The sequence below is a fragment of the Chroicocephalus ridibundus genome, chromosome 5 (assembly GCF_963924245.1).
Source record: "Chroicocephalus ridibundus chromosome 5, bChrRid1.1, whole genome shotgun sequence".
Taxonomy (NCBI): Eukaryota; Metazoa; Chordata; class Aves; order Charadriiformes; family Laridae; genus Chroicocephalus; species Chroicocephalus ridibundus.
The window spans coordinates 49,342,435-49,359,671 of NC_086288.1; the positions used below are offsets into that span (position 1 = coordinate 49,342,435).

General features: G+C 35.2%; 1 protein-coding gene across 1 annotated transcript; it reads right to left on the reverse strand.

Moving 5' to 3' along the window:
* Window positions 1–308: 308 nt before the first annotated feature.
* On the reverse strand, window positions 309–14,535 carry LOC134516355 (transmembrane emp24 domain-containing protein 11-like). Its single transcript, XM_063336451.1, is given in 8 exon segments — window positions 309–336; window positions 4,345–4,406; window positions 8,982–9,141; window positions 10,023–10,169; window positions 12,364–12,489; window positions 13,238–13,338; window positions 14,212–14,400; window positions 14,403–14,535. Coding segments are annotated over 6 exon segments (846 nt in total). The 3' UTR covers window positions 309–336; window positions 4,345–4,406; window positions 8,982–8,991.
* Window positions 14,536–17,237: the final 2,702 nt, after the last annotated feature.

Below are 17,237 nucleotides of genomic sequence, written 5' to 3' on the forward strand. Positions count from 1 at the left end.
ATGGCATTGAAAGTGATTTTACATCATTAAAATAACTAGACTAGTGGTCCTTGAAGAGAGTTTGAAAACATGAACAGTGACCGTGATGAATAATTTATGCTTTCTTAAGAACTTTGAAACTGTGGAACTAAGGAAGTAAAGATCGTAACGGGCATAAATTCATTTTCAAGCATTCACTCATATATTTTTCCCATTTATATAAAAAATCAGTTCAAATTGCTGATTATTTTATAGAGTTAAAAAGTTATAAGGCAGATTCACCTGTGTTATTTCTTTTGAATATTTCTTGCATAACGTATCTATTCCCATGAACAGTGATTGAATATCAGGATTTGTCTACCAAGAAAAGAAAGTATACCAATGTTAGCATTTTCATTTGCAAGCTGTATTAAATAAAGCATTTTGTCAAGTGTTCCTTAAATTGATTGGTGTATACAAATAAAAAACGGATAGATCAAGAGTAGGATGATACAGAAATTGAAAACAAGCCCAGTTCTATTTAATGCCCTTATAACCATCTGAAAGGCTTTGTGCTTTTGTTTAAATATATTACACACATATATACTTATTGTAACTAAGACAATAAAAATTTCCAGAGGACATTCAAGGAAGATGTTGTGGTCCCCTGGAAGAGGCATTACCTTCAGACCAACAGCCAGGTTTCTGGCAGTCCCTTTCTGGGCTTTTTGGTTCTCACCATGCCCAGACACATGGATGCACCACATAAACAGTTTTGTTTCAAATTCCTTTTTCAGAAGGGTTCCAATGCTGACTGGGTTCCCTTTATCTCTCCTGCCTGTTGGGCAGCAGAATGCTTAAGAAAAAGGCCCCAAAATGCTAGTTGAATGTTTCAAGTATTTTAATGAGAGATCATGATGTGGCCTCACAAACAGCCATTTGTGTTTTTAGAAATTGCTGAGTAAATGCTCTGTAGCTAAGCTATCATTTTAATTCAAGAATATGTTTTTTATAGTGAGAAAGAAATGCTACAAAATATAAAGTGAATTTCGGAATGATAGTAACATTTGGACACCTATCCAAATCTACAAATCAATGTAGATAACTTAGTTCAGTGTTACTTCAATCCAGACTACAATTTAGTTCAGTGTTACTTTAATCCAGACTACATGTATTCCTAATTTATTAATAAGAAAAACAAACAAAATACAACCCCAAAATAGTTACTCTAGTTACAGTACTAAGTTAAAATAGCTATATTACTAAGAACTAACAATGATCACATTTCAATAAAAAGACCCCACATCTACCTGTAAACTGTAAACTGTAAGGTTCTCTTTCACATATTGCAATTGTATAATTAGAATATAATATAATTACAAATAAGGTAGGTTTATATCGAGCTGAAAGTTGAATAAAAAAGCAAAACCAATCCCAACACATTTAGACAATAAAAGAAAATTGTCCCAGAAAAAAGGCATTCTTCATGTAAGGAACCACCTTCCAAAATCCAATCAAAAAAACTGAAACTGTTTCAGGCAAAATGTAAATTAATCCCAGAAGTACTAAAGAATCTCAAAAAAGTTTAAAAAATTGAAAAATTAAAGAAAGGTGAATTATTGAAAGAAATACAAGTAGGACACCTGTGAATGAAGCAAGTCTTCTAGGTTACTAAGAAAATAGAAAGATAAGTGCTATCGCTTAAATTAAAAATATTGCATTGCAATCAAAAAGAATTAGGCTTTCATCCATTTGGAAATTCACAAACGTATAGAGAGACAATATTTTTACCTGCTCCAAAAATTGTATAACACTAGTATAGTCAAATATCCAAGACTAAATAACAGCTGCATTTGCCAAACTTATTTTCAACATGTGCTTATAATTATACATATTTTAGCAATAAGAGAATTGAGTCTCGTATGTATGAAAAATAATCATGTGAAGAGCTAAATCAATAACCTGGATTTGCAACAGGTTGATATCTTTTGTTCCCCATATTCTGACATCAGGTACTTCGATGTCCTGCACAGCAATTCAGCTGAACAAAGATGCACTGTTTGGTTACTGTAGAACTGTGCACGTGGCTGGCAAAGGCACTTCTGTATATTGAAGAGCTGTACTTGCACTTCTCTCACCAGGGGAACTAAAATGCTTTTCCTTGCTTTCCCCATCTACTAATTTTTATAGAGCTCACCGGAGGAAATTACTTGCATTTGAAACTTCCTCTGCTTTTTTGAATTTTGTTGACATTAGCCAAAGCGTTCAAAAATTTCCACAGGGTGAACTGGCAGACCGAGAAAGAGAAAAGCAGATAGACAGCACAGTCTAGTCTCTCCACAGTTTTTAAGTAAAGAGAATACAAACAAGACAATCATCTAGAAAAAGTAATGTATTCTTAAAAAAACATTTGACATCCTTAAAATTTATTCATTGGAGGCAAGATCTGGAAACCTATTTAGGGTCCTAACAAAGTTTTAAGAACCTATCAGATCTGAGAAAAATAAAAACCCACCAGGTTTGTTGCTCTTTAAAATAAAGGTTTGTGGAACACTGTTTATATTTTATCTGTTGCATGGAGGAGTAGCAGATGTTAACGTGATATTCTGAAATAATGAACAGTGAGATTCTGATTTATCATAGCACTTAACGATCCTCTGGGAAAAAGCAAGTGGGGAGTGTGCGACATAGAAGGAAGATACAAAGGTGACAAGCATGCATTACTGTAAAAACGAGAATATTTAATGTGTAGATGTTGATTGCCCCAATATGCAATTTAATGAGGAGTTTTAACACATTTATAGGACCTCCTACTCATTGGCAATTCTTCCATAGCAGCAAGCTCATAAAGGTTACCAGGTATATTTCTACTCAGGTCCCTGAATTATAGAGCCTTGACTTTTTCATATGCATCTTTAATTATCATTCCAATCATTTTATCTGTTCTTAATCAAGGCAAAGCAATCAACATTAAGGTTTTTTTTTTTAAAGAATATGGTAATTTGCTTCCTTCCAGGCCTCCAGAGCAGTGGCAGGTTCTAATGAAACATCTAATATTTTTGTTAGTATCCCAGTCATTGCACTCCTTCAGTATTTTCGTAGCAAATTACCAAGTTCTATTGAAATGCTGCAATTTAAGACTGATCTACCTTCAAAATTAGCTTTGTTTTGAGCAAGTTGTTGGACAAGATGACCTTCAGAGGTCCCTGACAACCCAAATTATTATGTGACTGAAGTTAATAACAAAACTTGCGGCCAGGGTAGGCTGATATTGAAAGCTTATTAAAATACTTCCTTTAGAAGTTTTATGAGGTGCTTTTGGATTTTTTTCTTTGATTACTGTGTGCATTGTTCCTTTGTATTATGTTCACATTCTGTTGTTTTGTTGTAAATTTTTATTTTTGGTAGCATTGTCTTCTTCACTCTGTTTCAGTTCTCCAAGATTCCATGTTTACAAATATGATATATAGTGTAACAGTTTTTTTACTTTTTTATATACAGTATGTAGATGTAGCGATTTCTGTATTTAGAGATACATCAGCTGAGTTTTAAACATATCTAGAGAAATCATGCCCTCCTTCAAGGTCACCGCTTCAGAGTTAGTTACAAATTGTCCTCTGTTTCATATACATGATTCCCTTAAAGCCTTGTAGGACTTGATGCGTTAGCTGTATTGAATACTTTCAGTATTTTTCTTCTATCATTGTAAGGCAGGCTTGTCTTGTAGGTAGGCATCAGTCTAGGAAAATGTAAATGTTTTCACAACCCATTTATAAAATCAGCTAAGGAGAAGAAGGTTCCTGGGAGAAATGGGAAAATTAAATCTTTATAATGATTTCTCAAGAAAGGGAATTAAAAGTTATTCATTCTCTAGTGAATACCAAGAATTCCCAACAGTACTTCAGATCCTCTCTTAATCACAGGGCCATGAGGAAAATAGTTAAGCTTAAGAGAAAACGGGGAAATAAACCCAATACACTTGAAAACACTGATGCGTCACCATGCAGATTTTCGATTCAGTCCATTACATGAAATAATTCATTACAGTCCACTTTTTCTGATGTACAAATGCCAAAGTCAATAAACATTTTTCCACATTTTGAAAGTAGTCACTGATGCTACACAGTAGCAGTCATGTTTCTTGAAAAGGTTGGAGTGATTTAGCAGAATATGAAAACCTAAAGAGTCTCTGTAGGCTTTTATTTGAAGAAATCCATAAAACTAAAAGCTGTATATTACATAAGCATCTAAGTATACCAACCTATCTTCAGTAAATATTCATGTCACAGTTGGCAAACAAAAGAGAAGTGTTTTGTAATGTAGATAATTTAGATGTTAAGCAAACTACAGATTAATGTAATACAACAATACTAAAGCTTCATTTACCTGTTTTGAAAGGAATAATGTACGACAAGGAGTTCTACAGATCAAACATTCATCTTTTTTGCCTGTAAGGTAAAGACACATTTAAAGTATACATGAAACTCAATAGATACCGAATACATTTTTAATAGAATTTTGTGCCTACACCTCTGGAGCTTGTGGAAGGAATCTGAAGGTTATACAAGAAACGCAAATAAACATGAATAAAGAATTTGCTTCTATAACCATTACACACAGTTGCACAGGGAAAATGTCTGTGAATGTCATCAGGTATAACTCCTGCAAATAAGCATTCATGTAAATGATTTTATGAATATCATTAGTGTCACTGAATGCAGGTGACTTTTAGTTCCTTTGATTTAAATAGGACTACTTGCCTGGTTTAATTAAATGTATGCTTAAGTGCACTAATGAGTTAGAGTCGACCAGATATATGACTTTTTAGATTGGGGCCCAGTCTGGCTCTCGATAAAATATATGAAACCTTAACTTCAAAGAATTAATAATTTTACCTTGTGAATTTTCCCAGTGAAAAATTCATCACATCCCTTTATCATTTTTTAAAATGTGTCTTTGATTACTTGCAAACATATTAGTGAATATTTCTAGTAAATACATATGACTATAACATTTATAATTGATAATTTTGCTAGCTGTTTCCTTTCTAAGGATTCTAAGGATCAATGTTTATAAATAGAGTATTATTACTAATAAAGAGTAAATATATTTTAAACCTAATATCAGGTTTAATGACTATTATGACTATTATTGAATTAACAGCAGAAAAATATATAATGTCTCAGGTTTTTTTTTGCCAAACAATATTAAAAGCAGAAAGGAAAGCTGTTGTTCAGGTTCTAGGAGCCTGTAAATTCTATTTAGAGGTTGCATTTTATGATCCTCTTTCCTCAACAGCAACCCTGTGAAAATTTTTAGTCAAAAGCTTTTAATTCTGAAATACAGGTTGATCATTTATTCTGTGTGCCCTTACAAAGACCAAGTCATTTAGCATGACCTCAAAGGGAAAACATTGATATTTGTTTGCTATTTTTTTCTTTTGAAAAGCAACTTCCTTATTGCACTGTCTTTTCCACAGATCTTCCTCTAAGCACATAACAGCAGTCCCAGAATATGACTCAGGAACTGCATACAACATATAAGAACAATGTTTTAAAACATCACCTCCAATCCTCCTAATGCTGCTGAAAATGTTCTAGTGTTTCAGTGACAATACTGAGATTCAAAATATCCTAAGACCATTAGCAAAACCTGCCCTAAACAAATCCCATGTTTTGAAAATTGCTCTTTCACTAAAAAAAAAGTATGCTATTTCCAAAATTAGACAGAACAGAATGCCATCTTATTTTGTTTTACAATGCAATCATGGATCCTAAACATCCAGATTCAACTTCTATTGGAGCCACCAGTTTTCTGTATCCAAGGCTTGTTCTCAAAGCCATATTGCCCCAGCCAGATTCTTCTGGAGACAGACACAGATGGTTTTATTATTTAAAGAAAACCAATAGCAAGAATTGAAAAGGTTTATCAATAACATTAGGCTGACTAAAAGGAAAGCTCAGGCCTTTCTTTTTTCCACAGAGTGAGTCAGAAATGCTAACAGTTAAGGTAAATGTGTGCACGCTGACACTGCCTGCCTCACTGAAGCAGAAGGCCAAGCTGCTTGTGCCTGCAGCAGCCATTACCTTTCTGGAGGCAGATCTCACAGATAACATGGCCGCAGCTTGTCAGGCTGAACCGTGGGGTGGGCTTGTGGGGCTCACAGAAACAGACGTTGCAAAAGACTGGGACGGCCATGGGGCGGAGGGGCAGGAGGGTCTGGCAGGGAGCAGGCGGCTGAAGCAGATGCCAACCCTCCTTGCCGCCCCTTGGGGTGAGGCCTACAGGTCTCCCTCCGCCATGTTCCACCGCTCTGAGGCAGCGCCAGGCCCTGAGGGGAGGGTTGGCAGCCCCCCACCACCACCACCCAGGGGGCCTGAGGGCAGCAAAGTTTCACCCTGACACCCCCAAAAAAAGGAGATTTTCTGGCATGTCAGTACTAAACTGGAGAGTGCAGCCACACAAGGGATCCTCTCTGAGATTTCCCCCTCCCTTCTTCACACGTGGGCAACTGAACTGGAACAACCACCAGGGCTCTGGTGGGTGCTTCACCACGAGCCCTGTCCTCCTCACAGAGGTGGCCGGCCGTGCAGCAGGGGCTGCCATTGGGACAGCAGGTGTGTGGAAACGGCAGTGGCTTTTCACTCTTTTAAAAGCAGGAATTTGGGAAGGTTGTTAATTTACTGTCACGGGCTTGTTGTTGCTTCTTGTGGTGGGGAAAAAAGTGCAAAATAAGGAGTTTTGATTTTCATTTTTTACATTGAAAAAGCCTCAGGGCTTGCTAATTTCCCTCAATGAAAATTTTAAGGGAAAATTCCCTTACAGACCTACTTGCTGTGCAAGCTGTAGCTCTGAGTATGACAGAGCCACAGACTGCATAGGAGGAGCTTTTAACTACATAAAGACTACTGCCCCCAAAGTTCTTCCCAAAAGAGCTGTGATTCAGATTCTGCTTTATAGAGTTAATTAAAAATCTTGAAGGTGACTGAAAACATTTCATCAAAGCAAAGATACATTATTATTATTATTATTATTATTATTATTATTATTATTATTATTATTATTATTATTATTATTATTATTATTATTATTATTATTACAGATAAAGAATGAAGTGCTCTCAAGCTATAGTCAAGGCTCCAAGTCTCACTGCTGGTTTGAGTATGGACCTAATTAATACTGAGGAGCATAAATTCTGACATGGTGCCTGCCCTTTTGGTTTAAAAGCTTAAGTGTATTGTAAGCGAGATGAGTTAAGTTTGTCATTGCAATGTGTTTAGGAGCCTTACACTAAATATCAGATAAAGTCTGAACCACAGCCTTGTAGCAACCCTTTATTAAACTTTCTTCTTAGACTTCATATGCCATATGGTTGTAACACATCTTTTCTTCTTTCCCACCATGAAAGATGTTATTACAAGACATGTTGTAAGTGTTCTATAAAAGTGAATTTAATAACACTTATTTACTGCCATTTCTAGTGACAATTCTAAAGTCTTCAAATTTCAAAATATAGGACACACCTCAGTGAGTAGCTTTATGAGATTTTATTTTGATTGATTTGGTCGTAGAACATTGCTTTTTGTCTCTACTTTGTATCAACTTCATGGATTCTCACATACTCACAGCTGTATTTTCTTTCCCGTACTGTAAACCTAAGTGAACTTAAAGGGCAATGTCATTTCTTTGCTAAGGAAAACAAAAGGTGAGAAGATAGAAAAAAAGAAAGAAAGCCGTGCCTTTAAAACAATAATTGGCCTACAGATATTTCAGCTTTCACTAGCTTTTAGACTAGCAAAAGGTCTGGAAAGACAAGTAGGAAGCCAAACCACAATATTCTGCTATCACAGTGCTCTCTAAAAACTTTTTCAGTTTTCATGCTTTTACATGTTAACAAAGTGCTGACATGGGTCATGTTATAACCACCTCCAGCTCCTTTTTACACTACTGCTGCTTTGTCAAGCTAATTATCTGAATTTTTAACCACTGCTTTTTACTTGTAATTGCATGATACCATAGCTACCTTGCTAGTTATACATAAACTAGCTAAATTAAGGCATAAAGATATATTCAACCAAGCTGCAATAAGTGAAATGGAAATACATGATTAAGGAAAAAACTGTTAAGTTCCTTAGACAGTCATGTTACAGTTGCTGAATAATTAAAAATAATTTTCCAACACAGAAACAGACTGAAGAATTTAGTGTAGGTATAACTTAAAATAAAATATATAGGCACAAATTCAGTGTTTACCAAGAAACCTGTAATTCGGTTTACTTTGGTATACTTCATAAAGACTATAATTTACATAAACAACTGTGGCAGAGGTCTGATCTCAGCTCCATAGCCTAATGTTTAGGGCTTATCTGGAAGTAAAAAGTAAGTACAATTCCAAATTGTTTGTCTGGGTCTCTCTCTTCCATGGTAATTGCTGCAGCCACTGATCATAATCTTAAGGGTGGGCTCCACTGCCACTTAAACTTTTAATGTTTTAAAAGAAAACAATCACAATTATATTTGAAGAAAAAGTAGGTATTATTGCACATACATAGGGTGAGGCCAAGACACTTTCACCAAATTAAGCACTGCAGAGGATATAGATGTTTCTCTGCCTAATATCTGACTCCTAGTCAGTCTCAAACACTGAACTGTTCGTGATAATACTGAATAAGATTACTAAGCAAGTAGAGAAATTTAAAATATTCAGAAACTTTTTTCAGATTTCTATTTTAGATTTAACAATCCTGAGTTGAACTTAAATGCAGCCTTAGTCACTGAGCCCTTCTTCTAGATTTAGCTTTACATCTGTAGAGGGAAAAAACTTAATAAAAGATGGGATTCACGGAGTAAAATGTAAGGGGATGCCAGAGCTTGTGACATAGATGGAGAAACCAGAGTTAGAGTAAGAATCAGAGTAGAAGATGAGAGAACTTGAGAGCTATATACAACCAATTTTCTCATAGATGCAGGGTTTCTTTCCTAGGTGTTAATATGGTGTGCAATTTTTGAATCTGTGCATTTACTTTTTAAGACTTAAACAAGCTTCTTAGATATGAAGAAATCTCTGAGAGATTTGATTTGCCAGATTCCAATGGAGATGAGGATTAGTGTTTGTACAATAGCCCACCACAAAATATTGCTGTTGGTTTCTTCGCTCGTCTTCCGAAATTTTTCTTCACGCTCCTAAAGAAAAAAGGAAAAACATAATTATTACGTTTTAGCATCTGTATGTTTCATGCTGCTATCCAGGTAACTAGACAGGCATCCCTCTTCTGCATAGCAGTGAGCAAACATTTTTTTCATGTTGTAACAATGACAGTTTGTTCTTATCCATAAGGTGGATATCTTTACAAATCAAAACTGAGAAGCAGACACACTGTACCCTGAAACAGAAAGACAAACAGAGCTTTCCCTTGTTCACGAAATATATATATATTACATAATTTAAATATTAATTATATTATTTATATATTATATAAATATATATATATATTAGCACAGGCTTAAGCCTTTTTAGGTTTACAGTCACTTCCATATTGCAGTCAAGAAACTTTTTGCAGCCAAATGTATTTCAAACACTGTCTGACTGCCTGCATACATATAGAAATGTGAAGACAATGGGGGTACAGTTGTTTGAAGGAGGGCTTTATTTCTAACTGCATGGAGATATGTAAATATGCACTCAGTCATTTCCTTACCCACTCCAATAAAGCTTATGCACACAGACCAGCCTGGAAACAACAGCTGGCAACATCACCAACAATGGTACCTGCCACCTGCTCAGCTGCTGTTACTGACTCTGAGCAAGAAAACTATATTTAGAAATTCCTGTTTAAAATGACACCTGTTGCTATAAGCATGAGTTCACAGTGATTAATTAGTTTTTATGTTACAGTGTAACAATATTTTGCACGGTAATGTAGGCAATATTTGTTAAATACCAATAGATTTTTATGAGATAATTAAAAATAACACTGCAATTAAATAATAAAACTCATAATACTTTATAAATCAATAAGCCTATGTACAACATTTTTAACAGTTCCATTAGGGAACATACATACTCTTTCATAGTTTTGTTCTTTGGATATGTGATGAACTTGCTCAATTAGATGTTCTAGTCTAAAGTTAACTTCATTCACTTTGTCTTTGGCTCGAACAACAGATTCATCCAAAAAATGTTCTCCAACTCTAATGTCCAAATGGATACGCTGCAAACAGAAAAAATATTCTCATTACTGTGTCTTCTGTGTTTTCAAAATTCCTTAGAAAAAAAGAAACAACAGATAATTTCCCTTTAAGCTCATTACAGGAAAAGAGCTTATAGAAATCCTTCCTAAAATGAGAATCAGGTGGGATATTTAAAGTGTTTCTTAATTTTATCTTTAAATTAATTATAAAAATTTAAAGTCTTTACTACTGTTAGGTCATTATTTTATGCTAGTGTTGATTCAACCACCACGCAAATGTTTCCTGTTCTTTGTCCAAACTAGTTTATAAAATGAGCACCATTAGGACTGCTCATCATATTTCACATTCATCCTAATATTGCAGAAACTACATTCTTTAGTAGTATTGCAGACAGCTTTTTATAGATGCGTTTCTAGGCTTCCTCCAATAACGGTTAGGAATATAAGACTGGAAGGAAACCAGCTGCATCATTATTTGCAGTTTATATTAGGCATTAAAGAAGGACCACCCATAAGGTATCTTTTTCTTTCTCCACACATGGTTTATCTGGTATGAAATACCTCCCAATATCCTATAAACTATTGTGTGATTTATATCAAAAATGCCTCAAACCTGCCAAGCAATAGACCTATAGAAAGAATTGCAATATTGCGATTATTTTGGCATGAATGAAAAACTTTACTAAAACTAATAGGAAAAGTTTCCCTAGAAGCCAATTTGTACCTAAGAGAAAATCAAGTTTTAGCCAAACAGATAATCTGCGGAAATCCTAGAGCTTGGTATTACCATGATAGAAATTTGGTCTACTCAGACATCAACCATAAATGAAGAACACATCTCCTTTTATCTCTCTTAGAGTTAGCTTACCGAACATGCAGGCATACATCTCACAACCCTATGGTAGCCTTTGTCCTTTAATGTATTAAACTTTGGTTTGAAGCGGTTCAGATAATGACCACTGCATCTGGTTCTTACAGAATACCACTTAAAGATTTAACTTACCTAAAGAATCTTTTTCCTTTTGTGATCTTTATTTCTGCAGCTATAACTATAAAGAGTTTAAGAGTGCTCTTAAGCTAAACAAATCACCCTATTTAATATTTGTTTTATTAATGTTATCCTTCCCTATGCCTGTTCACTTTTAACTAGGATGACCAGAACTGTACATCATGCATGCATAATGTAAAATTATATTAATGCATCTCCATCTATACCAGATATAAACCTCCTGGTGTATCCTCAGAATCACATTCATGGTGTGTAGTTAGCTATGACTAACAAATGCTTTATCCCCCTTACCCTCTCTAGTTGATGAGCTCCACAAATTTTTTTACCATTAGAATCTAAGTGCTTTTGCAATGTGTATGATTAATTTTCCACTCATTTCCATAAATCAATCCATAATAACACCTACTTATTCCAGTGTAATAGTCCCACTTCAGTACTGTTAACTCTTCTCTGTTCTGTGGCATATACATGTTTCCAAAGCATACATGTAGGATGAAATTTGGCCTACCTCGCTGAATGCATTCACAAGATATTTATATCTAGCTGGTTATATAACTCTTTTGCAGTCAACTGGGAAAAAAAAGCACCTCCGGAGAGTAATTCTTACCTGTCCAACTGTCTTTTGAGAAGCAGCATATAGATAATATTTTCAAAACAGTGTTTATGAAATTGTTTGTTGAAATAGATTAGAGCCATGATATCACCTCCAATGACTTTTTTTTTTTTTCAAGATCTGCATTAAGACCAGCTTCGTTGGTGGCACACAATATCAAGTATGCTAATATATTCTTAATTTGAATATCTTTCAAAAATTAAAATGTTAAATTTTGTTTAGGAATTCAATCTAAATTCATGAAGACATGGAATATCTTCATGATAAGTGTTTGTGTTAGTCAATCTTATGCATTTATCTTCTTGAACCAAATAGTTGTTCTCATTGATCAGAATCTTTCACATTCAAAGCACTGTACAAACATTAAATCACTGTATAGTTATTAGTCGCCTCTTTATTCTTGACTTCTTAAATATCAGAACAGACTCTTTTTGTCTCTTCATCGTCATAATTTTAGGTTTGTCTTCTTTAATTACTTGGAAATGTTGAATTATCTGCTTAAATTTAGACCAACTTCTAATCTAGTTTGCAATCTCTGCATTTTTAAACAATTAATACTAAAAAAACAAAGAATATTTAAGAAATACACCTACCAGTTTACTTCCTGAGAATGCTACAAATCTTGTGGAGTTAGACTGTAAACAGATAATATGCTCCCCAGATAGATGGGATGTAAAAGAAAATGTTCCTTGTGGCCCATACAATTTTGACAGTAGCACCTGAAATTTAGATATTATATATGTTGGGTATGTACATCATAAATATCAATAAAACAATCAAAAAACAGTACTGTAAATTGGATGTAAAAAGTAATCAATTAACCTCCTGATATCATTAAATTTATCCGAATTTCATAATAGATTTAGAGAAAAATAAACAATTTTAACTCACAGTGAATATCGAAATGCTATAGATTTCTGTAACGTACAAAACCCAGTACTCTCTAAAGCATTTAAAGTTTGAAAGGTAAAACCTTGTCTAGGCACAAAAATAAGTGGTCCATTGCTGAGAAAGCTGAGGACCTCATGGCAACGCAGGCAGTTGCTATGCGTGATGGCTATATGCAACTTTATCATAATCTTGATTTTTGCAGGTTAGTTTATCATCAGCCTTCCTTTCTGCTGCTCAAGTAAATTCTGTACTATTTTACTTAATTAGTGACTTTCCATTTTTTTAATCTAACCTGTTTTCTCAGTTGTCACCTGCTATTCTTAATGACTCAGTTTCCCAAATCCAGTAGTAATGCAAAAATTGTGCACACACATCATTATCAAACATTGTAATTTGTATTTACTTTGAAAGATATCACAAGGTTCTCATACCTTTAAGCATCAAAACACTGAACTAGCCAGTAGACTGTAGATTTACTTTTTCCCCAAAAGTGTTTATTATTTTTAGATAGTGCTGCCTCTCAGTCCCAAAAGTCAACTCGTAAATCCTACAGAAACATTCGTAAAGCATATTTACCTCAGCAGAAGGAGTCGTGACAGTCACAAACATTCCCAATCCAGGAGCAGATTCAAGAAATTCCTGTTTATGTATATCCCAGCGTTGTACTTTGTAATTCCCTGAATCAAAATATAGATAAAAATCTGCTAAATAAAACATAGCTTAATATTAAACGTCTTCATTGATTTTTCAGCAAAAAAATATCAAGATAAATGATTAAAAATAAAACAATATATGTATTTCATGTGCTTAGGATTAAAATTTCTCAGGGGGCACTTTATAACAGTGTGAAATGCAATAAGTTTTTACTACACTAGAAAATGTTCTAGAATACTACAAAAATGCTTGATTAACAAAGGATACTTTCTGATTACTCCTAATGCCCTGGCAAGATTAGCATACAGAAGGCATGTTGAGACCTCCAAAAGCATGTGTGCTGTATTCAAACTACATTTTTAGGATTGTCTTTCATGTTTATCACATTATTTATGAAAAAGATGATTATATATTATTTTTTACTACCCCTTCTGAACTTACGTTTACACTCTTGTAGATTATTTTAATGTGTTTGTGATATCCCAGGTGAAATGGAACTTTAGGACATTTTGAGTTGCTTCTTTCCAAACCAGTGCTAATCAAAAAAGTAACTCTCTCATTCATATGGGGAAAACCATGTTACAGATCTTTTGGTATGAATGAGTAAATCAGTCAGAATGTACAGAAGCACACATTGAAGCAGCAATTCCACTGTTGTAGAATTAGAAGATATTCTTTATCTTTGTCTAGTCAGTTAAGCACTCTGGAAACCTGCATTTCTTTATGTGATGGATACAAACAATGTGTGAGAACATTTTTTATTTCTTTTCAGTCTGCCCTCTTTCTTATCACCATGGTTTTACCATATTTATCAATCATAGATTTTCCTGCTACATTGCAAGCTATCTTTATTGTTGCATAGGTTAGATCATCACATAGCATTGATAGGTACCTACCAATTACCAATGTGTCCGTGGGAACGTCTTCAATTATACATTTCTCTTCTCTTTCTCCACTGTGAAAATATAAAGCAAGTGAAAAAGAAATCCAAAAGTTCATAAGAAATCCTATTAATTGGCTTTTCATGGTTTTTACGTATCCCAGTTGTACTGCTTTTGAAGGTAACCATTTACAAATGTATGTAGTCCTGTGGTCGTTCCTTGTTTGCTGCTTATCAGTGTATTTTTCAGGGAGAAAAAAAAACAAACCTGTGAGAAAAGGCAGCTGGTGGTTACACTTTTATAACTAACTACAGTATGTTCTGCAGAATGAGATAACATGAAAAAGATAACTTGTAAAATCTTTCTTCTTTCCCAGCATCTAGATTAAAATTTTATTTTATACACATATAAGAATATGAAACTGGAAAGGACCTCTCAGGTACTTGAAATCAGTTCCCTAGATTACTCTAAGCAACCACATTGGCTATTTCTTTCCATAAACTGCTCAATTTTCAACTTAAATGAACTTGTTATCTTATATTTCACATTTATTCTGTGTGATTATTCCAGAATTTTGCTCCTCTTTTATTAAGAAATCTTGTAATTTCCAACCTAAATCATTGGACATATGTATATACACTTGTACAAAACCCATAGAGACTGCATAAAACTGCTGAAAGAATTACAAAGAAGAAGAGAGTCTGAAACACTAATTAATATGACACAGCAGGAAAAAAATAATAAAATTAACATTTTCTGAATAAGACCTTTTTACATAAGAATGTCTTTCTCTTACATACTGCCTAATAAATTCTCTAAAGAAGGTTATAGTCTAAATTAAATAATGATAAAGGGGTTTATTATCACCCTTTGTATTAATATAGACCAAACAATCTATATGCCTGACAATGAGCTCAGTTACCACTCAAGTGTTCCTTGTCCTGTAAATTGAGATCACCATGTCTGAAAGGTTTGCCTCAATGTGAGAGGATATGTCGTCATTTTGCAGCAGGGAGGACCTACCTATGGGATCTTTCCAAAGGTGGAACCACCTTTGTGCTCATTTTCCCCTTCAGAAGCTTGCTACACTCCTGTTGTAAAACTCTGTAGTTTGATCACTGCCTCTCTCCAACCCCGCCAATGTTCCTCAGCAGCCCCTGGCATTTGCAGATGAAATTGTTCAGTCCTGTCCTTGAATGTGTCTTTGATGAACCTCTTAGTTCACTTCAGAGTTCTGTCATCTTGGCTTCAGGGTATGGGATATAAGCTACCGTATGCACACACATGCCATACAGTCAGTACATGGTGCCATAGACAGGGAAAACACTGTCTCCTTGCTGGAATTTTACCAGCATTTATTTTGCTTGAAAAGGTGGTAGTTGGATTTTATTTTATGTTCTGGTTTTATATAATTGTCAAGTGTTCAGCTGCATAAGTTGCATCCTGAACACTATGCACACACTGAAGGATCATGACTAGCCCTTTTCCCTTATTTTCCAACATCTCCGCTGAAGTCTTCTTTTAATTTCCTCATAGAACGTCCCATTTGCATTTACTGTTATTTGGTGACACTTATTTATTAGTAAATAAAACTGTTGGTCTTCCTATCCATTTCTGAGCAGCCCTTCTGAGAATCCACTTTAGCAGGAGATGCATTCTGCTAGTGCTGTTAGCTCTAGCTAGAATTGGCTCCATCATAACACAAGAACATGTATTTTCCTAGTATCAAGGAAGAAGGATGGACAGCAGATTGTGAGCTACTTAAACAATCATCCTTTCAGCTTTTCATTGGCTACTTGAGGTTTCCAAAATTCCATGTACCAGTGGTAGAAGACAAGGAGTACAAGGGGATGCCACTTTACCCTTCACCTGCCCAAACCAGTTGGGACAAACACATTACTTCTGTACTTTTGGCTAGCAAATGGTAACGTAGTAGGGCTGCTGGACTTCAAACAAACAAAAATAAGTCAGCCTCCAGGTGACCAGGTTGTCATGCAGCACATTGAGAGGTTTTTGTCTCAGGCATTCACAGTACCTGTAAGTTACCATGGATACAATTTCTGCGTACTACACCCTATTAAACAGGATCTGTCTGACTTCAGAATTGCTGTATCATGCCTTAGAGTTATTTTCTGAGCATGTTAAATATTGCCATGAACTAGGAGGAGTAACTTTATTATGTTGGATCATTCATGACAGATAAGATATTCCCTATGTACTTCAATTACCTGGGACTGGGAATATCATTAAATGTACTTTTTTGTCTTCAGTACCATGAGGTACTCTCAGGTCTTTTGCTCGCACTCCAGTTATAACCTGATGGGGACAGTGCTTATTCGGTGATCAGAAAGGCTGGCATATGCTTTCTCTCCCATTCTAGAAGTTAGGCACACATTAGTTTCCATGACCATGCTTAAGTTAGGCAGTGTGGCTAGGGTATCAGAGCTGTTTTTCAATGAATCCAAGACTGTTCCTCCCCAAAATGATCTTTAACAGCAGACTCTTTGCCATTTGCTATTTTGACAGTTGCCTACAACATTTCATAGCAGGCTTGGTGGACGAGATTCGGTCAGTTGGAGTTGGCCCACTTACACAATACGCTTATAGAGCTGGCCATCTGATACAGCTTCTCCTCAGTTGTGGGAAGGCATATTTACTTAGCAACATAGAACAAGGCTTCAAACTGTAGTTATTAAGTTTGCTTCACACACACACCCTGGGCATCCACCCTAGTCATCTTGGAGTATTTGGTGGCATTAAATGCCTGCCCTCTCCTTTAGTCCACCTAAGGCTCACATAACCACCCTTTATGCTGTGGTACCAGGGACAGGTTTTCAGTTTAGTTCAGATCAGTTCAGTTCAGTTCAATTCGTAGATTGCATCAGTCCTTCCTGTATCCTGACTTATCTATAAAAAGGACCCTTTTTTTCCTAGTCCTTAACCACCAAGGTACTCTATTGGATATCTGCAGATAAGCCAAAGACCATAGAAAAGCATAAATATATACACAACTTTAGCTGTCATTCCTACCTACTAGGAGG